General features: G+C 43.3%; 1 protein-coding gene across 1 annotated transcript in view; it reads right to left on the bottom strand.

Annotated features, from left to right (window-relative positions):
• The window catches only part of MYO10 (myosin X), a 593,993-nt gene that overhangs the window by 193,071 nt on the left and 374,550 nt on the right, over window positions 1–26,372 (bottom strand). Inside the window, exons 18-19 of the mRNA XM_086965266.1 lie at window positions 23,609–23,717; window positions 23,085–23,165 (exon numbers count right to left, since the gene is read on the bottom strand). Coding sequence (XP_086821392.1) covers window positions 23,085–23,165; window positions 23,609–23,717 — 190 coding nt within the window. The remainder of the gene's footprint in view (window positions 1–23,084; window positions 23,166–23,608; window positions 23,718–26,372) is intronic.

Genomic DNA, 26,372 nt, shown 5'->3' with positions numbered 1-26,372 from the left:
GAAAAGGTGCACAACTTAAACTTGCATTCTTCTAAGTAAAAACGTGAGTACCACTGGTACCTGTTTGTAAAATTAGGTCAGCCCTAAATGTGGGTCTCTCAGTTACTACCTATTTCCTTCCTCAGAACGTCTCTTCTGTGCCAACACTTGGCCTGGAGGTGCAGGTGGCTGTTTAAGGGCCTCTTGTAATCAGTTCACCTCAGTCTATAGTACGACAGCAAGAAGGAAGGTTCCAGAAGTAGGTTGAAAGAGTAGATTATCGAGCAGAAGAGTGAAATAAAAGAGAGACCAAAATGATGGGCAGAAGAGGAAATTAAGATAATGTTATAGAAAAGAGAGTGGAGATTGGGGGCGAGAGGGAAAAAGAGAAAAATGAGTATCAAATCACTGGCACCCGAAATGAGCAGGACGGATGAATCACAGAACCTGAACTGCCCCAGTAGCTTCCAGAATAGGTGTGATGCACATTCGAGGGCAGGATGATGAGCAGGCACTGGTGAGTACTGTGAGGGGCTAATACAGAAGCTCAGTGAGAAGAGCTGAAAGATATGGGCATTGTGAGCGAATGGGTCTGATATACAGCTTGGGAAGTGGACAGAAATGTGCAGCTTGAGGAGCCGGTGAGAGGAACTGTGGGCACAAGAAGGATCCTTCACTTGGAACTAGTGACAATCTGGCACTTGTAGGTAGCATCAGCAGCCGGTACATGTGAGTAGTGAGAGGAACAGGCGCCGGTGGGTTCTGTGGCAGATGGCTCTGGAGGAAACTGTGGGAAGTCCGGTCTGGTCAGTAGTGCTAGGCATGTGCAACGGTGAGCAGTATGAAGAGACTGCACCGGAGGCTAGCATGAAGAGCTGACCTTGGTGAACAGTGTGAGGAGCTGTCGCAGGTGGGCAGTTAAAAATGCACAAGCACGAGCATAGTGTGAGGAACCGGCAGTGGTTAGTATTGCGAGTAGTAGATTTTGGTCAGTTGTGAAAGAAGCTGCCATTAGAGGGTAGTGTACGGCTCTGTCACTTGTGGGTAGCATCAGTCTCTGCACTGGTAGGCACTGGAAGTAGCACACAATAGTGAGCAGCTTGCTGAGCTGTCACAGTGGACAGAAGGATTGGCACTAATGGGAAGGTAAAGAACTGGTGGTCAAGTGAGGAGCTCACACAGGTGGGCAGAGGGAGGGTCTAGCAGTGGCTGGAAGTATGAGGAGCAGGAAACGGACAGCAGTGTGAGGAGCTGGACCGAAAAGAAGAATGAGGCGAGGGTACTGGTAAGAAGAGTGAGTGGGTAGCACTGGCAAGCAGAGTGAGGAGCTGGCACTGGTGCAAAGTGTAAGAAGCTGGCAGTGATGTGCACACAGCAGTACCACTGATAAACACTGAAGAGCTGGCACTGGTGATGGGTTTGTGGAGCTGGCACTTGAGGGCAAGGAGAGGCACTGACTGGGAGAGACCAGAGATCATTCCTTTCTCATACATGGCACAAACTTGTTTTGCAGAAGACACATTTCAACGTACACATCATTTTAAGGGAGGCATTTACTGTTTTAAAGTATCTGACCTTGTGAGTTGGTCAGCAACAAATGTCCTCTCCCCCCCATGTATTTAGTCACTTTAAGTTCAGTGACTAAACTGGTAGAATGTAGTACTTTCGGCTCATTTTGCTTTGTTTTGTTTTTGTTCTAACTTTCCAACATACATGAAAATCAGCTATGAAAGCAGTTGTGAGCAGCAAGGAAATGTGCAGTATGTTCTAACATTCTGCCTTATGGCCTATTGTACACACAAATAAAATTGTGTTTGTGGTGCCTACATGTCACAACTACACCAAAGCGTAAAAAACAGTACAGAGCAAAGCTTACAGTCATAAGTTAGGGAAGACAATAGAGATGATTGAATAAACACCTGACAATGGACCGAATAATCAATATGAACTGTCATTGAAATACATTCTTGTATTTTATCAGATAAGTTGACTTCTTATTAACAGACAGCCACCTCAAAAATCAGACACAAACAAGTATTAGAACAATACAATATTAACATTGGGCTCTATGGGAAATTGCAAAAGCTGCCAAAATTTTAATCATTCAGAAAAAAAAATATCCACATTTAATGGAGTAAGAAATGGACACAAGTAAAGTTGATAATGATTTGTACCTCATATAGCACTTTTAAGCAAAGCGTTTTACTTGTAATCTTGTCACTACTTAATTTAGCGTCTGAAAAATGATACAATTCAGAGGCAGCCCTAGTAGGGGGTTAATGCCCAGACATGCAGCTGCATCCACTTTATACACATATATATATATTTTAAACAAAAAACCTCTGTGCAGAGCATTTGATCCGCCAGACATGTGAACTGCATGTCATAGCAACTTCTGTCAGCGTTGGCACGCTTGCAAGGCAGCTCATCTGACAGCTTTCATTGCTCAAGATCACAATGTCAATTGGCAGAGCCGAAGCATATTCCTAACTAAAACATAAAAAGCTGGAGGACTAACTTGCCAGTACAGAGAGACCTACATTTAATTTCTTTTGTCGACCTTCGAAATGTCTTGAAATCGCAAACGCGATATTCTTTTTCTTTCAAAGGCAAATAAACTTGACATTATTTTTCTTATTTGTAATAACGCTGTGTCCGGAAAAGTATCAAACTACGGCATGCGTCATCCTGCAAGGCAATAGCTTTTTCGCTTCGACCAAAAAAGCATTCCGACTACAAAACGACAAGCTGACTGTGCACAAACATGAGGGGGCATGCTTTGGTAATATACACAAGGCTTGAGATAAGAAAAACACATCAAAACCAAACAACCAGCAACAACAAAAACCCAAGAAACATCTACTTCTAAAGTACATTTCTTACGAAAGCAACTAACATTTGCTATTATTTCGAGGGTATACTCTCTAATTAACTTCCAACCCTTAAGCAAATGATTTATTGGTGTTACTGCCGCCCAAGGGCAGAACAGCGCAGAAGTGAGCTGTTGGGGCTTAGATTTGGCCAGAGCGCCTCTCAAAGCCTTTTAACTCCCTCCACTCGAGTGGACGGCCTGTGCCACCCTAGAACAAATAATAATAATAATAATAAATAAAGTCGCTAGATAATGTAGTCGTAAAAAACTAAGCAGGACTGTACATGACGTCTCCGGGAAACGCGCCGTCCCAGGTCCACAAGGAGCAGGAGCAGGTGTTTTGGAAATAAAATCGTTCTCTTATACCACGTTAAGCCGTCGTGCAGCTCGAACGTGCCAGAAGCGTCACTAACGCACGTTTACCCTCACCTGGCAGCCAGATCTCGCTCGCGTCCCTTTTGACCGTGACTGGTGCATGACCGGCGCCCACTGAAAATAGCCCCCACAGCAGGGCCGGCCCAACGCATGTGCAAACTGTGCACATGCACAGGGCCGCCAAACCCGAGGGGCCGCCACGACGACCGACCGAGCCGAGGATCGGATTCGGATCTATTACTGGCGGCCCCCTGGCAGGATTTGGCGGCCTCCGACCGGGCAATGGCTTGGCAGCGAGTGAATTTGTCAGGGAATGGTAGTATTAAAGGATAGTAAAGGGTTTCTTAAAGTTCATGGATGTGTAGTGTAGTGCATGTTTTAAATGGTTAAATACATAATACAACAGTATTATGTTTAATTTCATTTAAATGTATTTTTATGTATTAAATTATTTAATCTATTTATTTAATATAGCGTGGTTTTAAAGGACCCTTCCCTGAACCCTACTTCCCCTCTCCAGCTCCCACCGCGGGCCTGTGCCCATGGTTGAAAGTCACCCATCCTTTCTGCGACTCCTCGTGGGCTCTTCCGCCCACGTGGCCTCAACAACGCTGCGCTTCCCTTGTGCGGCTGTTTGTCCCTGGAGAAGTTACCCTGTGAGAAGCGGCCCCAGATCTTACTCTCCTGGATGACCCGGTGTCTTTTCGCGCTCACAGAAGCGTATATTGTTAATTTTGAGTGTCTGGTGGCTTGAGGCGGCACTCACAGCTCGGAGAGGTATGGTCCTTTCCTTGTGCCTCTGATGGGTGAAGTCCCCCCCCCCCCCCTGCCTGCCCCCCTCACTGCTACCAATGAGAAAAGCAGTGCCGGCACTTAATTATGAGGGCCGGGTCTATGGATCTGCTACGCGCGTCGCATCTTGATGTTTTTAAAATGTACCTTACTGTACTCGCAGCGTGTTTTTCAGGAAGGGGGGGGGGGGTAGTTTGATTATTTTCAATTGTCTGCCAAGCAGTACCTCTTTTGGTTTCAAGCTGCCCACGTCTTTTTATAGCTTAACAAGGCAAGGCCTACTAAAGGACAGTTTGGTACCTGCGTGTAACATGGACGCCTCCCTAATGAAGTTCAAGGCTGCATTGTCTTCAATACACCTCATGCTTTTTCATCCTCCATCAGACACTCAATGCCCATTTTTCTCACCCTTGAAGTTTTGTTTTTCAGGAACAGAAGTAGGGCTTCTAAAAAGTAGTTTCATATTAAAGCTGCATATGTTTGCTTTTTTTTAACCGTTTTAAGCCCTGGTGAACCTAGTTTTTTAATGTTATGCCACTAAAAGAGTATTAATTGGGGTTTGTACAGTTGAATCCATTTTGTCACCATTTACACTGATGGGACAAAACAAAGGAAGCAACTCGGAAGGGTGTTCCTGGGGTTGCAGTCATCTGTCACCAGCCAAGACCACTAGAGGTGGAGAATGAAAAGCCCAGCTCTTATTTCCTTGGATAGTACATCAAAGAGTAATCGCAATATTTTCCATTCGAGAACGCTTGTTTTTCTCTATCACATATACGGTGTTGTGTAAACGAAAGTGCTATGTTACCAGACTGATTTTCTCTAATAGCACTTATAGGGGCGAAGGGAAATGCTATATCACTAAAAAAACACACATACAGAATTTTGCAAATGTTTGTTCAGTCACCTCATCAAGTATGCAATATAAGGGAAAAAGGGGATTGCAGCCATCTTAACCTGTCCTATCAAAATCTAACTATGAGGAATGCTCCTTTGCTGATATTCAAATCGGTTATTACATCTGACGTGTAGCAGTATGTGCCAGTTGAAGATGTGGTGGAGCGAATAGAGTAAGTGGGTGAGGCCAGTGGAGGAAATGGGTGGAGCCGGAGAAAAGTAGGTGTAGCCTCCAACAAACATTTGAGCACCTGCACTTCATATTTTACAAATTAAGCGACGGCGCGCGTGAGCGCTCTTGCTTACATAGTCAGTTTGGTTTCACTTAAGTTCCCCAGGCAGCAGCCAGCAGTTGGGTCCCAGGGCCGTCAATCTTACCCTTTGACGACGTGACGGCCCTGGGACAACCCCCGCGTGCTGTGCGGAGTGCGCAATTTAGCCACGACGTCATGCTCCGCCCTGCGGCGCCTCACTGGGAGAGTGCGTCACTGTGAGCGGTGCGTCGACTCCGACTGAGCTCGTCACGGTCACATCGTGTAGAGAACAAGAATTAAAAATCATATCATATCATAAAGATGAATTAACCGACTCCTCGTCCTGTCGCAGGGCCGGCCCAAGGCATGTGCAAACTGTGCACCTGGCTGTCGCCTGATCATCGTTGTGGATAGAGACACTAGAACACCTGAGTGTCCTCCGCTCCGACAAGTCTCTTCCCCGAGAGTCCGACTAACGCCGGTGAGACTGAGACTGTGCTCACAAAATATATTTATAAATTAATGACTTGTAATAATCGCCTGGCCTGCCTGTCTTTCCAGTTGAGCTGCCTACTAGTATAGTAATGTAATGAATATGATTTATCATGAGTGTGTAATAACATGATGCGCAGCGTAGTCGTCAATAGTACTGAATGGTATTGGTTTTTATCTCTGCGCCACATTATGGTCACGACACGAGACACGGGGGGCCCCCACCTATGCTCCCTGCACAGGGCCACCATGAGCCTAGAGCCGGCCCTGCCCACAGGCACTGTTCAGGCATAACGTCCCACACGAGAAGCCCCTGTGCCCATTCCCCGTACCTGTACTGCCCCCGAGAAGCACCTGTGCCCCCGAGAAGCCCCTGTGCCCCCTTACCTGTACTTCCTTTTCCCCCTCATGGTTCAATCCATGGTTAAATGCGTGGCGCGGCGAGGACAGAGCGCGCGCAGCAAACACACACACAGGCTCGCGCGCGCACCTGCACGAGAGAGAGCGTTCCGCGCGACGGGCTGGAATTTCAAGTCTGTCCTGAGCCGTCTTTGGCAGCACCCATTCCTTCCGCCACTCAGTAGGTGGAGCTCAGCCCTCGCCGCCCAACACGCTACTGAGAGGCAGGGCTCGGCTCCCTGGGAGCCCGGGAGTGCAGGCCGGAGCCCGCAGGACGTGCTGGAGAGCGCGCCATACCACGGAGAGGCCGGTGCGCGACTCCAGCTGGTGCACGGTGTGCTCTTGTGTCTTGACTTCCACAGGGAGCCAATTTCTATTTACCCAAGGCCAGCGCATTCCTTTGCCTTGCAGAAGCCATGACAACCTACCCATTAAACAGGCCATAATGAGTCTTTTTTTGTCTTCGAGTCCATAAAACGTGACAAGAAAAAAAAAGCATGCATTTCTTTGTATTCGCCATACTCTTTCTTCGATGTCTTCAAAGTTTCTTCACAGTAAGAAATTGCCACCTTTCTTAAAGCAAAATATCGGTCAATTGTTCACGGGTTGAGATTGCACGTCAGTACGAATGTGAGGAAAAAATCTATTCTTGAATTCTGCCTTTTTTATTTTAATACTAATTTAGGAAGAGCTTAGGTAACTCGTAAGGCACATATGAAGTATTTTGTTCGTCTATTAGCTGTGTTAAGTTTACATTTCACTGTGGTAAGGTACCGGCTTTTGCAGACTTTCACAATTCGTACCACCAGCCATGACAAGAAAATACCAGCACTACTGGTAAAATACTGGACCGGTCGCTACCCTATGTGGCGCACTGGTACCTTAAAACACAAGCAAAACAGATTCACTAAATAAACAATAATTGAAGTAATTTTGTATTGGAACTTTTGAGGCAAACAAGTTGCTATTAGTTTAGGAATGGGGCACCTTGTGTTAGTTAGTCCAGGGCATGGGCACTCACAAACTTTCTCTCGGGGCCAAATTTACAGTGTGGTTTGTGTCCTAGAGCTGCAACAGTGGGGGCGGGGTCTGTGGGGGAGGGGGCCGGGCTAGAGCAAAAAAAAAAAACTGACCATGAGGTTGATCACTGGTCCCTGCAGCAGACGCCTTTCTCTCTCTCTGTCTCCTTCTCTCTATCTCCCTCACTCTCCTTCGGTCTCCCTTTCCCCCTCACTCTCCCTCTGTCTCCCTGTCTCTCCCTTCCCCTCCCTCACTCTGCCTCCATTTCCCTCCCTCCCCCTCTCTTTCCCTCCCTCCCCCTCTCTTTCCCTCCCTCTCCCATCCTTTCCCTCCCTCTCCCTCTCTTTCCCTCCCTCCCCCTCCCTTTCCATCCCTCCCTCCCTTTCCGTCCCTCCCTCTCCCTCTGTCTCCCTCTCTTTCCTTCCTTCCCTCCCTTTCCTCCCCTCCCCCTCCCTTTCCCTCCCTCACTCTCCCTCTGTCTCCCTCTGCCACCATTTCCCTCCCTCCCTCTGTCTCCCTTTCCCTCCCCCACTCTCTCTCTGTCTCCCTTTCCCTCCCTCACTGTCTCCCTTTTCCCTCCCTCACTGTCTCCCTTTCCCTCACTCTCCTCCCTTTCCCCCTCCCTCTCCCTCCCTTTCCCTTTGTCTCCCTTTACCTCCCTCCTTCTCCATCTGTCTCCCTCCCCCTCCATCCCTCTTCTTCTGTCTCCATCCCCCTCTCCCTCCCTTTCCCTCCCTCACTCTGTCTCCCTTTCCCTCCCTCACCCTCCCTCTGTCTCCCTCACCCTCCCTCTGTCTCCCTTTCCATCCCTTTCCCTCCCTCACTCTCCCTCTGGCTCCCTTTCCCTTCCTTTCCCTCCATCAATCTGTCTCCCCTTCCCTCCCTCTGTCCCCCTTTCCCCCCCTTTCCCTGCCTCACTCTGTCTCCCTTTCCCTCCCTCCCTCCCTCTCCCTCTGTCTCCCTTTCCCTCCCTCCCTCTCCCTCCCTTTCCCTCCCTCACTCTGCCTCCCTTTCCCTCCCTCCCCCCTCTCTCCCTCTCTCTCCCTTTCCCTCCCTCCCTCTCCCTCTGTGTCCCTTTCCCTCCCTCCCCCTCTGTCTCCCTCCCTTACCCTCCCTCCCTCTCCCTCTGCCTCCCTCCCTCTCCGTCATCTCACCCTGCCTGTGTGTGCCCGGGCTGCGACAGCTTCCGGGCACACACACACAGAGCCGCACCGAGCACTTCACAGGTCTTTAAAAGACCATTTGCATGTTAATGAGGCTGTGTTGTATTTCACCTTTTAGCGCCGCAGCTCCACTCTGACTATGGCTGGCCCCCACAGAGCAGCAGAGTTTCAGAGTCACACTGGTAGGAGATGTTTGCAAGGTCCGCGGGCCACCAGGGAAGGTTTGCGGGCCGCTGGCGGCCCGCGTGTCGTACTATGAGTACTTGTGGTCCAGGGTATGACTTTCCAAATAGTTATATCCCAGACTGGAGTGTGATTCGGTTTTGAATATACAAATGACAGAAAGCAAGAATTTTCTAAAATTGCATACTGATGGGGACATGAAAATATGGCAAATCTGGGAATACCAGCATGCGTCTCCAATTTAGAAAGAGAGCTTTAACTAGTAACATTAAGTTTATAGCTCCCCAGAGAACTTCAGCTCCATTTCCCAGAATTTAGATACTTTAGGCATTTTTGGCACGATGAACGTAGCATGTGAAAATAGCTTCCATGCTTAGGAAAATAAAAAAATGTATTGTCACAAGACATAGAAGGCTGGATGTGATAAACATACTTTTCTGCTGCTCTCACTGATCAAGATGTGTTTTTTTTTCTACAACATGCCCCAAAAGCAGTAATTTTCGAGGCCCAGTCCACAATCTAATTCACGGAAAAAGAATACAAAGAATTTTACACTCCAGCAAAATGAATTTATGGATAAAAAAATCCACCAGGGTGGTGAATTTTCTGCATTCTTAAGAAACAAACTTGCATGTCATTTACTGGTTGGTCCCCCCTCAAAACACTCACTGCTCTGCTTCCTAGGTTTGCAACAGAAAGGTACCCAGTCATATTTCTTGTGGTCTGTGAAAAAGGGTTTCTACATTAGGAAAGCAGTTTTCCACCATGGAGAAAAAGGCAAACACACCTTCTGCAAGATTTACCCATGCCATATTTTCCACCTAGTCAAAATTCTGCACCAATAAAATGTGAACATATAAGCACTCTGGGAAATTCAGGAATACTGCACAAATCCAAGAGTGCTTCTCAGATTATTTGTGAAGTCCATAAAAGCCAAATACTTTGCCCAAACTTAGGAGCAATCCTGTAAGTGTACATGCACAACTCTTTTTATTTAGGCTTTGTGAATTGTGCTGTCGATGACCCAGGTTTATAGATAACCGTTTCATTCACCCCATAGAAAACATCACCATCTAGGTGAGTGGTGGTTCCACTGCCTTCCTGTCTCACTGCATGCTCCAAGAAATGAAGTGGCTAGTAACATATTCAGCTGTGACTCCGATATAAGGTAGCATTTTCTTTTCTAAGAAAAAGTGACAGCATTCCTGTAAATAAATTAAAAAAGATTGAGTATCGTTTTCCACATGATTTTTAGTATTTGGGTTCTCATTTGAGACAGCTCATTGCACTTTGACAGAAGTTTTGGATCTCTTCCATTTTATTGTCTTTTCATGCTCTCATGTGTCCTTACTTGTTACTCTGGTCTCTTTTTAGGTCTCGGCCTGACGAAAGCAGCGCATGCGCTGTTCTCATCATACGAGAGCTACTTGGTATCGATACGATTCCAGAAGCTTGCTTTCTGCTTCGCCCGTATTTTGCATTGGTGCGCGTCATTTTGCGTCACCAATTATGCAAAATCGGGTGTTCTGATTGTCCAGGAGGGTTTTTAGTCCCTCCTGGTTACCACCCTGTCTCCTTTTGGCCCCGCCCACGGGGATTGCATCTTTTACTGGCGGCAGGAGACAGTGTCTCCTAATTAGCTGCTAAGCACTTTTTTTTGGTATAGCTTTTCGCCAGCCCTCGCTGATCCTCAGGCTTTGCTACACTAATCTCTAAAATATATGTATACTTTCGATAGCACTGCCATTAGCAGTAGATAAATAATGCAGTTACCCACACACCTCAAATTTTGTCTTGAGACATGCATTTCTGGATACATAAACACATTCCCGCTCATTGTACTTCGTGACCTTATACTACAAAATGAATAACTGTGGGTCTGCAATAAATCTATGTGTGTCGAGATGACTTGATGTGTACTCTAAGCATGTTAGTAGAGCACACAACAGGATATCGCACTGTGTGGGGAGATATCCATCAGTTACTCTTCCTTTGCCGCCTTTTCATCATTTGGACCACTTCCCCAAGTGGAGAGTCTTTGTTGTTGCCACCTCGCTTAGTGTTAAATGGAAATGGCTAGTTCTGTAAGGTAAGGGGCACAAAGAACGGGTAGCTGGTTACGTGTTAGTAACTGAAAGCAGTGCATGAAAAAATGTGAAAAAGGAAAAGTGCTCTATTTAAAATTGTAGAGTGAGCGCAAAACTACTTTATTCTGGTGCCGTCCACTTCCAAAGTTAAAAACAATTTGGTGCAAAAAGGCCAGTAGGTTCAGCAAATAGCTACTGACCGGATGTATTGGTCGACATGTTTCTGCGGTTATTTAAAGATCCACAAGTTATCTACCGCTTCTTCAGGACCTGTGTGTTTGCTACTGCTTGAGAATGAAATAAAGCAAAATTGATACAGATATCACCTTTTCAATCCTGGTAGTCCATTAGCAATAATGATGGGACCCCCCTCAAGACTTGTTCAAGCCAGGGAACGAGGGGAATGGTAGTCCTCCTCGGATTCAAGAGGAACGTGCTTCTCCTCACCTGGCAACAGCTCAGGAAGATAGTGCACCGCTCTGCCCGTCGGTACACCTAGCAGCCGTCTGGGCTGTATGGGGAAGTGACGTTAAACACATAACGCCCAGAGCAACCCTTGTGTCAAACACGCAACGCTCGGTGCACACTGCTTGTTAACCACGCTGTGCACACGTATTTTTGAGAAGCCACGCTCAGTGCACACATGTGTTAACCATGCCCCGCTCAGTGTTTTAAACTCTAGCTTTCAGTGCACCTTGTGAGTTGATCACTCAGAGTCCAGAGCACCCTGTGTTAAATACGCAGTGCTCGGTGCACATTCTGTTAAAGACGCTACACTCAGTGCACCCCCTTTGTCTCTATCTATCTATCTATCGTTTATCTATCTATCTATCTTGTATCTATTATTTATCTATCTATCTTTTATCAATCTTCTATATATCTATCTTCTATCTATTATCTATCTTTTATCTATCTATTATCTATCTTTTATCTATCTTCTATCTATCTAGTATCTATCTTTTATCTTCTATCTATCTTTTATCTATCTATCTTCTATCTATTATCTATCTATCTTCTATCTATCTATCTAGTATCTATCCTCTACCTATTATCTATCATCTATCTATTATCTATCATCTAGCTATTATCTATCATCTATCTTTTTCTATCCATCTTCTGTCTTCTATCTATCTCCTATCTATCTTTTATCTATCTATCTATCTATTATCTATCTTCTATCTATTATCTATCTTTTATCTATCATCTATCTATTATCTATCTTCTATCTTTTATTTATCTATCTTCTATCTATTATCTATCTGTTATCTAACATCTATCTATTATCTATCTTCTATCTATCTTTTATCTATCTATTATCTATCTTTTATCTATCTAGCTTCTGTCTATCTTTTATCTATCTATCTTCTATCTATCTGCTTTAGAGCGAGAGAACCAGGTCAGCAGAGCTGCTTTAGAGCCAGAGAACCAGGTCAGCAGAGGTGCTCTAGAGGCAGAGAACAAGGTCAGCAGAACTGCTGTAGAGCCAGAGAAACCAGGTCATCAGAGCTGCTTTAGAGGGGAGAACCAGGTCAGCAGAGCTGCTTTAGAACCAGAGAACAGGTCAGCAGAGCTGCTTTAGAGCCAGAGAACCAGGTCCGCAGAGCTGCTCTAGAGCCTAAGAACCAGGTCAGCAGAGCTGCTTTGAAGGCAGAGAACCAGGTCAGCAGACCTGCTGTAGAGCCAGAGAAAACAGGTCAGCAGAGCCGCTTTAGAGGGAGAGAACCAGGTCAGCAGAGCTGCTTAAGAGCCAGAGAACCAGGTCAGCAGAGCTGCTTTAGAGCCATAGAACCAGGCCAGCAGACCTGCTTTAGAGCCAGAGAACCAGGTTAGAAGAGCCATTGTAGAGCCAGAGAACCAGCACAGAGCTGTTCTAGAGCCTAAGAACCAGGCCCGCAGAGCTGCTCTAGAGCCAGAGAACCAGGTCAGCAAAGCTGCTGTAAAGAGAGAGAAACCAGGTCAGCAGAGCTGCTTTAGAGGGAGAGAACCAGGTCAGCAGAGCTGCTTTAGAGCCAGAGAACCAGGTTAGCAGAGCTGCTCTAGAGCCTAAGAACCAGGTCAGGAGAGCTGCTCTGAAGGCAGAGAACCAGGTCAGCAGACCTGCCGTAGAGCCAGAGAAAACAGGTCAGCCGAGCTGCTTTAAAGGGAGAGAACCAGGTCAGCAGAGCTGCTTTAGAACCAGAGAACCAGGTAAGCAGAGCTGCTCTAGAGCCAAAGAACCAGGTCAGCAGAGCTGCTTTAGAGCCATAGAACCAGGTCAGCAGAGCTGTTTTAGAGCCAGGGAACCAGGTCAGCAGAGCCGTTGTAGAGCCAGAGAATCAGGGCAGCAGAGCTGCTCTAGAGCCTAAGAACCAGGTCAGCAGAGCTGCTCTAGAGCCAGAGAACCAGGTCAGCAGAACTGCTGTAGAGCCAGAGAAACCAGGTCAGTGCACCCCCTTTGTCATTATCTATCTATCTATCTATCTATCTATCTATCTATCTATCTATCTATCTATCTACCTATCTATCTTTTATCTATCTTTTATCTATCTATCTTCTATCTATCTTTTATCTAGCTATCTTCTATCTATCTATCTTTTATCTATCTATCTTCTATCTATCCATTATTTATCTATCTTCTATCTATCTTTTATCTATCTCTTCTATCTATCTTCTATATATCTATCTTCTATCTATTATCTATCTATCTTTTATTTATCTATCTTCTATCTATCATCTTTCTATTATCTATCTTTTATCTATCTTCTATCTATCTTTTATGTATCCATCTTCTATCTATTATCTATCTATCTTATATCTATTATCTATCTATCTTCTATCTATCTTTTATCTATCTAGTATCTATCATCTGTCTTTTATCTATCTTTTATCTATCATCTAGCTATTATCTATCTTTTATCTATCCATCGTCTGTCTTCTATCCATCTCCTATATATCTTTTATCTATCTAGCTACTATCTATCGATTATCTATCTATCTTCTATTCATCTTTTCTCTATCATCTATCTATTATCTATCTATCTTCTATCTATTTATCTTCTATTTACTATCGATCTTTTATCTATCTTCTATCTATTATCTATCTGTTATCTATAATCTATCTATTATCTATCTTCTAGAGCAGCTCTAGAGCCTAAGAACCAGGTCAGCAGAGCTGCTCTAGAGCCAGAGAACCAGGTCAGGAGAGCTGCTCTAGAGCCAGAGAAGCAGGCCAGCAGAGCTGCTCTAGAGGCAGAGAACCAGGTCAGCAGAGCTGCTCTAGAGCCAGAGAAACCAGGCCAGCAGAGCTGCTCTAGAGCCAGAGAAACCAGGCCAGCAGAGCTGCTCTAGAGCCAGAGAAACCAGGTCAGCAGAGCTGCTTCAAAGCCAGAGAACCAGGTCGACAGAACTGCTTCAAAGCCAGAGATCCTCCAGGTCAGCAGAGCTGCTTCAAAGCCAGAGAACCAGGTCAGCAGAGCTGCTTTAGAGCCATAGAACCAGGTCAGCAGAGCTGATCTAGAGCCATGGAACCAGGTCGACAGAACTGCTTCAAAGCCAGAGATCCTCCAGGTCAGCAGAGCTGCCTCAAAGCCAGAGAACCAGGTCAGCAGAGCTGCTTTAGAGTCATAGAACCAGGTCAGCAGAGCTGATCTAGAGCCAGAAAACCAGTTCTGCAGAGCTGCAGTAGAGCCAGAGAAACCAGGCCAGCAGAGCTGCTTTAGAGGGAGAGAACCAGGTCAGCAGAGCTGCTATCTTCTATCTATCTTTTATCTACCTATCTTCTATCTATTTATTATCTATCTATGTTCTATCGATTATCTTTCTTTTATCTATCTATCTTTTATCTATCTATCTTCTAACTATCTTCTATCTATCTTTCTATTATCTATCTACTATCTATCTTTTATCTATCATCTATCTACTATCTATCTTTTATCTATCATCTATTATCTATCATCTATCTAACTTCTATCTATCGTCTATCGTTTATCTATCTATCTTTTATCTATTATCTATCTTTTATGGATCATCTATCTATTATCTATCTTTTATCTTCTATCTTTTATCTATCTATATTCTATCTATCTTATCTATCTATCTATCTTTTATCTATCTATATTCTATCTATCTTATCTATATATCTATCTTCTATCTATTATGCATCTATCTTTTAACTATCTATCTTCTATCTTCTACCTATTATCTGTCTTTTATCCATCATCTCTACAAGAACACTTATAGGACACACTGTGCTGGAAATATTTGTATGCAAAGTGTTGTCCATGACACAATTCCCGCCTTCGGACATAGCTGGGCGCTGTGACCTTTGCAACAACACACAGGCCTTGCCTTTAATTCATCTTGTGTGTTTACTGGTGCGTTTGATGAAACGTCCTATCGGATTCGGGCTGTTCCAGTAATTAAAGGTGTTCCGGAGAGCAGGATTCGCCTCTGAGACAAGGGTCACTCAGCGGCTCTGTCCACAACCTTATAGACATGTCCGCCACAGTACACAAGGTGAGATACACATCATGTACACATCGGATCGTAGACCCCCCCATGAACATACCACAACTCGATGAAAAGGATATTCAACCGTCCATCAACTCGTCCACCCAACCCACCCATTTATCATTCAAAGCACCCATCAACTGTTATGTATCTGCCTATCCATCAATCCGTCCATTCTTCTGTTCATCCATATATGTTTATGTATCTATCCTACATTTTGTAAATGTATACATCCTGCACCCCTACCAACTTATTTAAGCATCGAGAAGCCGTCCTTCCCCCTCAGGCTACCCAACCACCATATGGCTGCTCCAAAATTGATTCATCCAACCATTTATCCATCAGTGTGTGCACTCGGTCACCCAATCCGCTCAACAATCCATCCTTCCATCCAACCATGGGCTCACAATGGTACTCAGCCCGTGTGTGCGCGAGAGAAGCAGCGTAATTAAAATTGCAACAGGTCTCGCCTTTCATTAAGTTAAAGCCATTTGCTTTGCTATACAATACCATTAGCAAAGCAAATGGCTTTAACTTAATAAAAGGCGAGACCTATTGCATTTTCAATGCTTGTTTTCCTTTATACTAGAAATCTGCTATGATCGCCATGCAATATTTTTGGGTGTGTCCCTGAGATGGATAGAGAACCATGGCAATAGAAGATAAAATAATGTTCGGGTGAAAGGGTGAGACATTAACAACGACTCCCCTCAATGTAAAACAAGGCACCTTTTTAATTCACATGCAATTGGTATGCTGCTTTACACCTTCAAAAACATATCTGACGGATTTACAAGCTCAATAAACCAAGCACAAACAATATGAGGTATACTTATCCAATCGCAGAAAGAGGTAAGTGGATGGAAATGTGACTATCTCTCTTACATCTCTTTGGTACACCCCATGCTTCGGCTTAGCCATACGTTTGATCCAATATGATTTAGGCACATCTTCATCCTCACACATCTATCAAAATACTTCCCACATACACCACTCTAAAATACACTACCATGAAAGCAAACAGAATAGCCTCCTATTCACCTTCAAGGAAGCATTTAAGGGCTCAATTCATGGATATAAAAGTAGTACACAAAGGATAAATTGCATATAGTACACTTGTAATGCAAGTGACAGTGACATTCATAGTTTCTTAAACCTAATCCAATGCATATGAGCGTGATTCTCATCTGCTTTTTTGCCTCAAGGCTTACCCTCAGCAAAACCATACCCCCTGTGCTATGTACTTGAAAATGACGTGAGATTTTCATACCCGAACAGCCGATAAGTTATAAGTAACCAGAATGTTTTAGAAGTATTTCTGGACACATATTGCCCAATATTAAGAAGGTTGCTACACTCACCATTTGCCAGAAAGTTAAAGAAATGAAGGCAGGGAAGTTTTGTTAGGTTCATCTCGAGAAAACAGAGTTTTTTCTCTAGGAATCTTAACATGAGTGTACAAACCAGACCAGGAGGTAGAGGTTATTTACTTGAATAATATGCTTGGATAAGGACAACCTGCCAGGTAGGGATTCAAGATGTAGCAAATGGCTGTTGATAAAATAGGCATCATTGGCCTGGGCTCGTGGTTCGGTTGCCAGGGTGACTCCTATTTTTACACTATTTTGAATCCCACAAACTGTTTTCCAGCAGAGTGAAATCCATGCAAGAAGCCATTTTATCATACATAGGTTGAAGGTACTATAGTGGAACAGTCAGATTTAACTTCTTATGAGAAGTCCTTAGATGCAATTTGTTGCATTTTACCCTTAATACATGCGTAAAGTGAGAACAGGCTCTGACGTATAATGCCTTGATTGATTAACACATCTCACACTGCGAGGTACGTAATTGTAGAATGGTCTTGTTTGTTAAGGGGCGTGGACATGACTCAAATACAATGTCGACCTCGCAAATAAAGTAGATGACTCAAGAAGAATTAAATAAGACAGACCATGCCAACAGAGGAGGAGTTATAAAACCTTGCTAGATTTTCCCAATTGGAAGGATACAGGTTGAAATCTGTCAGAATTTGTGTGCGCCTTGCGTCCCGAAATGATGGCGAGGCTCCTACAGCAAAGCAGTGTTGCAAGTAAGAATTTTCAGGAAGGCCGGTTGTAGGTTCCAAGTTATATCTTTATTTGTAATTGAGTTACAAGAAGCTTAAGGTAGAGCCAAGATGGTAATTAGGCATAAAGGAAGCCCCACCAGGAGCAGTCTCCTTACTGCTCAGCCTGCTGACACCAACTGCCTAAGATCATGCACCCAACATTCTATGCAGTCATCACATTCCACACACAACTAGGTTGAACAGCAGGAAAGGGATAAAGAAAGAAGAAAGACATGAATTAACATCACAACAAGCAGTCTATGTGAATGCAATCAGAACTCTGAAGAAAAATTAATGCATGCATAACTGCAGTGTCCGCTTCACCATCTAGAAAGGAAATCATATTTGTTTTAGTGGTGTAAGTCAAATACCTTCTCTGAAGTAAGGGATACTCCTTCAGGGGGACCACTGTAGAATCTATCACCCAGGGCACAGGAAATAGCAACCGTATGCTAGAACCAACCGACATTAAAACTGAGATTCCCCTTGTTTTGTGTGGTGATTATTCCTCATTACTTTGCCCACATTTCTAGTTCCATGGCTTTGTCCTCTTGTTTTCTGATAGTTCTCCAATTTCCTAGGACCTGTTTGCCAGTTTTAGCCCCTGAGTCTTGGATTAAAATGGAAAGGTTCACTCAGCCTTTGCGGAATTTGGGGAAAGGAAACACTGGTAAATAGAGATACTGGAACAGAGGAACATGGTCAAGGGAAGTAAGAAGCACACAATGACCCGTATTAGGGATGACTCTAATGCAGTCCTTACACAAAGTGCTTAATTTGAACTGGTGGTTGAAGGTGGACGGCAGCAGTGCTTATTTTTGGGGACCCTTACTTCTTTCCCACATCAGATGTTTCCAAGAGCAAGAGAGGGGAAAACATACAGATCATAAAGGCGAAGGAAGGGAAAGATGGCAAAACCGTCACAAAAAGAGAAAGCAGGAACCTGCTAGAGTGAGAAAAGGGGCAGGGGTGTTTGGTAGTAGATTTACGACTACCAGCCTTGGTATTTGGTGCACCCATGTTTAATTGTATCGGCAACCGCCTACCGAGCAGAGCTTTGGGCACCTGGACTCTTTCACAAATTAAGCGCTGCTTCCACATGGATCTCTGTCTTCTCTTTCCTCTCTAGACAATCAAGATTTATAAAGTGGATGTCCTATGTGCTCTATCCAAGAATAGAAAATCATTGGGGTTTGCCCTAATCACCCTCCACTACCTGGGCAAGGAAATATTATACTATACAGGGTACATCAAATTACCCTATACAAATAGGGTAATTTGATGTACTCTATGGTTATTATGTATGTATCTATTCCTCCGTATCACTTTTTTGTATAGTATGCTATTTGCTCTAACCAGCACATGAGCTGGATTAACAGGTGCTGGTAGTCACCATAAATCACAATAAAATAAAGAGTGGGCTTTAACTAATAGCAGCTAGCTAGTAGATTCTGAGTGTGCCCAGACACTCACTCATCTTCCTTCCATCCCCCGATGAAGCACTGCAGCCCAAAACAGAAAACGAGTAGCACTCTGGTTATTCATGCACTACACCAAAGATTTTCCACAAATACACCACCACTATCCCACATTATAGTTTGTTACCCACCAGATAAAGTGCTAGGACACGCTGAAATGTAGTATGAAGTGTTACATAATGCATACTTGATTCGAGGATTGCCTCGCTATTCTTGAGACGCACAGGTCAGGAACATCTGGCCTGCCACTAACCACAAGCTATGATAAACGTGGACATGGACATCAGAGACACTGTATAACAATAGGTTTGAGTAATTTATTCTCAAGGGCTTAGTAAACATAACAGAAACCTAGGGCCGTATTGAAGCTGAGTGGGGGTCTTCACCAGAAGCCAGGGCTTAATTTGACATAATATAACAGGTGTATTTGTATAGTGCACATTTACCCATGGGTATCTTGGCACTGAATAACAGATGTTTATTGTCATCCAACTCAATAGTACTCATTTTATCGGCCTCAGAAGGATGAAAGGCTGAGCGGACCAGACAAGATTTGAACCTGTAACCAAGAGGTCGATCACACACCCCTACAGTGGGCGCATTAGTCCACTAAGCAGCCAGACCCGGATTTGAGCTAGTGGTTGCAGGAAAAGCCCACCAGCGCTCATTTTTGGGAACCGGGACCTGTTTTTAATCATTAGACTTTAACTCAGGAAAAGACAGAGAAAGGCAGAAGGAAGAGGAAGATACAATTGGAAAAACAGTAACAAAGTGAGTAAGCTGGGATGAAAAAAAACCTGCAAGGGTGACAAAAAGTGGCAGGGGGTGTATGATGATGAGTGAAAGAGGCATGAGAATGACTCTAGAATAACCAACCTTGGTTTTCGGCAACCCCAATATTAGGCAACTGCAGTGGCACACTTCTGAGAAAGATGTGGGACCCTTGCACTTATTTTTCCCCCCAAATTAAGCACTGTCAGGAGGCAAAGCCTAGCATCACACATGCATATACAACAGCTCTGGACTGAACAACAGTAATTTCTGGATGCACTCCCTACCCAACCCAATACTCAACACAAACCATACAGTGTAGACAAACCTCCCCACATGCATCCAATGCCCCTCCAGTATACAATATCTGAGTTTCCTCTGGTATCTGAAAATATGCTATACCCAACAGCAACGCCACACATCATCGTTCCAATGTCACATACACGTGGTTACATGCTACACACAACCTTTTAATATTATGAGCACAACAGATCTCCAAAGTCATATTGGGGGCAAAGCACAGGTAAATCAGCAGTACTGTCATGCACTGCACCAACATAAACCCTTAAAACATGCAAAATGATAACTCAACGTATACGTTTTTGTGACTAAATTGATTCCCAGGGATGGGGAATGGATGTTGAAGTGTGAGAATAGAGGGAAGTTTGGTAACATGCTCAAATGTACATGTTTGTGTGTTCACATGATCTATTTACACCCTGGAAACAATCAGCCCTGTCAACAGCAGAAGTTATCTATTTCTGTAATGCAAATAGGATGGGAACAACACTAAAATTGTTTGGGGTGTAATGAAAGGGTTTAAAATATTTTCCATGTGAAGAAGAAAATAATTCAAAGTGCAATTGCATAAGACAATACATTTCCCCATGTTTAGATGGGTACTATGTATATTTATGCTAGCGGAAAAGCCTTTGAATTGCATGAATAGAAATTAACTATTTTTGTACAGGAGCACTCTGGAGAATATGCAACTTTTACAGCTTGTCAGGCCTTTTACTGGAAACATTTGAGAATTCCCCAAATATCAGAAACTTACTCCACTCCTAAGGGAAAGCCAATATTTGTATTTTTGAAAAAAGGCTTTTGGAAAATATGGAGAAAAACTGTGTAACTACTAATTTGCAATTAATGTTGCACAAGTTCGCTGGAAGATGAAGGGCACACCAAAACGTGCCATAGAAACTTTGTTTAATATCAATAAGAACCTGAATTATTCAGTTTTTAACTTTTGTGGAGGCATCACTGTAAAAAAAATGGCTTATCTCACTTGGCACAAAAATAGTTAGGCTCTATTTTAGAGTCTGGCAGATAGAGTAATGTCCATCAGGACGAGGGTGGACATTACTTCCACAATCTCAATGGTACTCCACCAACCAGATTTAGAGATGACTGCCAGCCCAATAATAATCTCTTTGCATTGAAGGCAACCACCATCACAGCAGTTCTTTTCAAGGAAAAAAAGTGTAGTAGACAGCCACTGTTGGTTTTGCTGACAGTCCACCAAACTTTAGAATTTTTTTTTCAGACACCAACTCCCAAATCTGGAGTTTGTTTCAGAAAAGCAAACAACGCTATTTACCCCCAGACCCTGCCAGTTTTCACCCAGGGTATTATGGATGTGAAGTATCATTATTGTTTTTATCCTGTCCCTCGCTGCCAGGTATATTCTAGTTGTGATGAATAAGATAAAAGGGCATTGCACCATCCACCCTAAATAGGGGCTACAGTCTAAATAAAATCCTTCCTCCAGTGTCCCCTACGGAAGAAGAATTCTGACATCAGAGCCAACAGGGGCTGCGCTCACTCAATAATTAAGGTCTATCCGTCTCTAAATGAGGCAGGCTGACTGATGGTTTGGCAGGCAGGGTACTTACTCCATTGTGTTTGGGACAAAGTATCCGGCCCGCCAAACTGTAAAGTAGACCCTTAGCTGCCACAAAGAGACATGTATATTGTTGCAGCAATATAAGCCACGGCAGCAATCAAAATGTGTCAGCTGAGAAACATCTTATGATCTGGAATGTGGTAATAACTGTCTCAGGTGGGCTCATATTTGCTTCCTGACTTGTAATGTTTCACAACAGGCAGGGCACTGCACACCACACGGTTATACTGCAAAGTTGAATCTTTTTAGAGACAGAATTGAGATGTAAACTTGTGAACTCTTGCTAAATGCTACCATGGATTATTTATGTTCTTCTTTCCCGTTAGAATTATTTTAAATGCAAGATGAGAAAAGATAGGGAGGAACAAGCAATACAATGAGTATCATTGATTTGGGCAATATTCATACATATCATTTAAGCACCAGGATAATTCAGCTTGTGCTGTGTACGATGTAAATGACCACCATAATTAATTTTTACTAATCCTTTGTCTTCCCTTTTAGTTTCTTGTCAATTGACCTCTTGACCCTGTTTGTAGTTTGAACACTGAAATTACTTTCAACCATTGCCCTACCACATGATTCTTTAAAGGTATGCTGTAACACCCAGATTTGCTAATGGCATTTATGTGATAAAATAAAGTACAACGTATACCCAAGTGCTAACAAAAAGAATCTGTCAATAAAGGCTGTACTACACATTAATACAAATATTTGCAATGCTTAACTTTTTTTTAACTACAATGCTTTACTACTGTATTAAAGCATTACCTTAGTTTGTAAGGGCTTAAAGTTCCATTAAGCTTACGGCCCGACACATATTACAAATTGCATATAGCACAATAAACTAAATGCGGGCAGCGTGCTGTGACGTAGTGGGTGGAATAGGGGCAAATCATTAAACAAAATAGTGCTCACTGCCAAGATAAAGCAAACCGTGTAACAAGACAAGTAAAAGGTCCGATCATTATGGGAGGTAATAAATGCAGACAAGGTGCTACCAAGGAGGGACTAGCAAGCCCAATAACGAATTGGAAGCCAGCTTTTACGATGGATGATGACACAAGCCAATTAAAAATATGGGCGGAGAGTGGACAGGGCTTCCAAGTCCATACTCCAATACGGCATGCCATGCAGCAGCGCATGCGCTGCCAAGGCTCGAACTAATAAGGGGGACAGATCATTTAAGACACTCCTTTAGCTAAGCATTTCAGTGTTTTCTACCTTCCTTCATTTACCCACCTTCCTAGATAGAATCACTTCCCTCGCTTGGCTCAACACGCCTTGCTGCTCTGTTTCTGATCTTTTACGCGTTTGTAGAGCCTTATCATCCTCAGTTCACATTGTAAATGTAAGTAAACATCTCTGAAACCTCACGTGTTGGCTGCCTAGTCCGTTACTATGTATAGGCTTTTTCATCCCTTTGAGGATATGTTTTCACTTTTTAAATACACCCCATAAAATACACAGAAATAAAAATGTAGTCTTGCATGCTAAAGCATCTCAAAGTTATTGGAAACTGCTGAAGACTAACGTGTTGGGGATGTAACATGGATCTTATCACTTTCCTCATGTCCAAGTCTTGCATAGCAGCCACCAACTTTCACAGATGTGTTAAAAATACATTTGACTCCTCGTTAGTTTCCAGTTTCATGTCTGTGAACAGAAACCGCTAAAATAGGACACCACTAGCATTGTTTTGGGACAGGGTGCACTACAAAGCTGAACCTGGATTGTAAAAAAAGTAAAAGCAAAGCTTGTCGTAATTCTGTGTTTCATTGTAAAAAACTACAGCAGTCTGCTGAAAAAGTAACTTACCTTCTGTGAATTCGGTTTGATGCAGCGGACAAAGAACGGATTAGATGAACTCAGTGTACCCATTAAGGAATGCAGCGAGTCCTGAGATAAGAAAGACCAAGAATTAGAAAGAAGGTCTTGTGCAAACATGTTTACTTTTTGGATCGCATACATTGTAGCTTCCCCGCTTGTTCAGTGAGTCATTACTAGTCTTTTGTGGCAAATAATAACTTCTTATTCATCTGCCAATGTACACAAAAGTCCAAAATTAGCAACAGGTATCCAGCACTCTCTCATTCCACAAACCCATTGCTTATTATACCGAGGAGTAATACCATTAATTGAACAGTTTCTGAAATTAATCACTTGGCCTATTAATCGTTAACAGGCTTTTCATATTTGCTGCTAACTCCCAGAGGGCTATCTAGTGGAAGGACCAGAAACTCACACATGGTACTGCTTGGTTGAAGATTGAATGCCTGTTTCTTACTCTGTTCATTCAATACAGACACATCGAAGGTGAAACATAGTGGGCATGTACAAACCTTAAACTGGAGGCTGACTGTAAGCTTCCGGTGCTTGCTCCCGCCTTTAAGCGTGTCTTGGTTATTACGGCTCGAAACATGCTCAAACAGGTCATAGATGAAATCAAGTCTGCAAACAGGTGGAAAACAAAAAAAATCAAGTTGATACCATCTAACCACAATCAGCAGAAATATTTACGATGGCAGCCAAACTGCAGTAATCAAGTGCTTCTTCATGTCTTCCCGCTGAGCCAACACCAACTACTTTGAAAAAAATCCCCTTAAATCCTAATGATTTGTTGAGCAGCTTCAGCAACAGCATTTGGAAACTGCAGTTTAGGGCTGGCTTGCACAGTAGCCCACTATGTGAGTGATCACATCCAGGAACCTGAATTTCAGACCTATACTTTGCAATTCCTTTTATAAAAATTGTTCTCTGTCTATAAATCTTTTTTCTTACCCACATAGTTGCCCTCATTTAAAATTTTAGGAGTAGTTCTGAGTGGACCTGGCAGAATAAGAGGTCTAACCATAGTGTACTGCAGCATATGAACATTATCAAATAAAATATTTCTATACAACTGGCCGCTTCCTATTTTCTTGGATTTTGGTGCGGTAATACTGACCTCAGAAAACACCGACACAACAGGTGCAGTATTCACCATGTACCATACTCCCTCAAGATCGGAGTTTTTCTGCTGTGGGACAACCTTCAGAATCTAAATTGAGTGGACTCGATAGCGGAGATCTTGCCCTGTTTTGTTCATTTTCTTCCATTCACATTTTCCATGTTTTTTTGGGTCAAATGTGAGAGGGATACATTTCACATTTGCACAAAATTCTGCAAAACTCAGAATCCTGATTCTGACACAAAACTCTTGTTTTGTACCTGAAGTGGGGCACTTTGAATACTCAACATAAACTCCAAGTGGAAAAAGAGGCATGCCTGTCCCGAGGAGTGAGTCTACGCTTATATTCAGAGATAGTAAGGCCTCACTTAAAGAGTTGCATTACACCAGTGCTCTTAAAGCACGTCTGGGTGATCTGCTAAAAGCACATCTTCTATATGTAACCTCATCCGTGTACTTTAATGGAAAAGTCAGTCAGACCATTTACAGTCATGGTTTTAGCAGTTGTCACCTAACAGACGCCGCAAACTGTTTGCTTGTGAACAAACCTATTGTCAGTTTACAGTGGGCTTAGAGCCCACCCATTGCTGACCATTGTTTACCTATACAGTCACTCTTATATGTATGCTTTTCTTCATTATTGTGTAGGGGCTCTGTCAGATGTTGGCATGGTGGGTGGGGGAAGTCGAGACAGGAGTTGTACCGAATTGAACTGGTTTGTTGACTGTCTCCATAGTGAATATTTTTCGCAACTGTTGTTTGGCATGTGTTTGCCCTGCATCATTCATAGAAAATTCATAAAAATATATATGTAAAAAAAGAAACAAGACATGTTAGGTCTTACTGCTGTTGAGGATATTGGAAACGTGATAACATTTCCCAATGCCAGATATTTTTGTATATATTGTGTTTGTACTTGGGGGGGTTAGCCTAGCATGTTGTAGCCTCTATCTTCATTTGAAGCAGGAATTTTAGCCCACAGAATCATTCCAGAATGAAGAAGGATGAAGTCTAACTCAACACATGCTTGAAACTCCTGCTCTCATGGCCACATACGGCTCTCGCTTAAGATTTTCTGTAACTAAGCCATCAAAATGAAAAAAAGGATATGGCTTCTTCTATAAACTCACCATGACTGCTCATACCAGCAATGTCAATAAATGACTTCTTGCAGCTTAGGCAAACCTTAAGGGTTCTTCAACACACAGAATGTAGTAAAATCATTACGGAGGCACAACGGCCTGATCAACCCCAAATGTTGCTATTCTGCTTATGGCCTGGTCTGCTGGACTACCAACCTGAGAGGCCTCAAACATTCCGAAATGCAAAAAACACCTTTAACTGAGACGTACGAATTAGGTATCCTTCTCCGATCCATAAGAGAAGTGACCAGCCACGCAGTGAGAACCGGGGACATAATGAACAATATCAGTCCGTGCTTGTTTAGATTGCCCCCACTTATCTCTACAAAAAAACATATACTAACTTCCAGAAGTGTTGCCGCTCTGCCTCCACAAGCTAACCATCTCATGCATCAAGCCCAAAGCATCCAAGCTATCAAAAGAATGACACAAGTAATCGCATCATTCTCCTGTTAACTCATTCAGAAAAGCACTCTGAAACCTTATTGGTCAATTAACCTTTACACTGCCACATCCCCACCTCCATTTGTGGTACTCAAAGAAGCGATTACATCCAGAGATGAATATCCCATTCATAGCTCCATTAATCGTCTGCATAAGAAACAAGGTAACGGAAAATAACATGCTTGGTTTAAGCCTAACTTGGTCAGTGAGATCTCTGACTAACTCCTTATCTGCCAATTATGTTCTCATATATTATTTTATCTTGGTATTATCCATCCTCCCTCAGTGGCCCCGGAGGGATTTTTTTAGATTTGTTAATTTGTACATAGGCTTTTTCGAGCCTTGCTTAAAGAAGATAAGCCTGACTTTGCAAGATAGCACAGCATAAACACCTAAAGGTGCACCATCTATCAGAGAGAGACGTGTGATGCAAATACGCTTCATTCCATTCAAAAGTCACATGACGGAGAATATTTTCTTAAAGCTGCTGCAGCTGGCCACTTAAGAAGGACTATTGTCCTTCAATGCTCAGTAATTTGGCTTCAAATTTGACAAGACAGCAGTTCTCCT

This window comes from Lissotriton vulgaris, chromosome 4_1 (genome assembly GCF_964263255.1).
Source record: "Lissotriton vulgaris chromosome 4_1, aLisVul1.2, whole genome shotgun sequence".
NCBI classification, from domain to species: Eukaryota; Metazoa; Chordata; class Amphibia; order Caudata; family Salamandridae; genus Lissotriton; species Lissotriton vulgaris.
The sequence above is the reverse complement of the archived record's forward strand: the minus strand, read 5'-3'. Positions and strand labels throughout refer to the sequence as shown.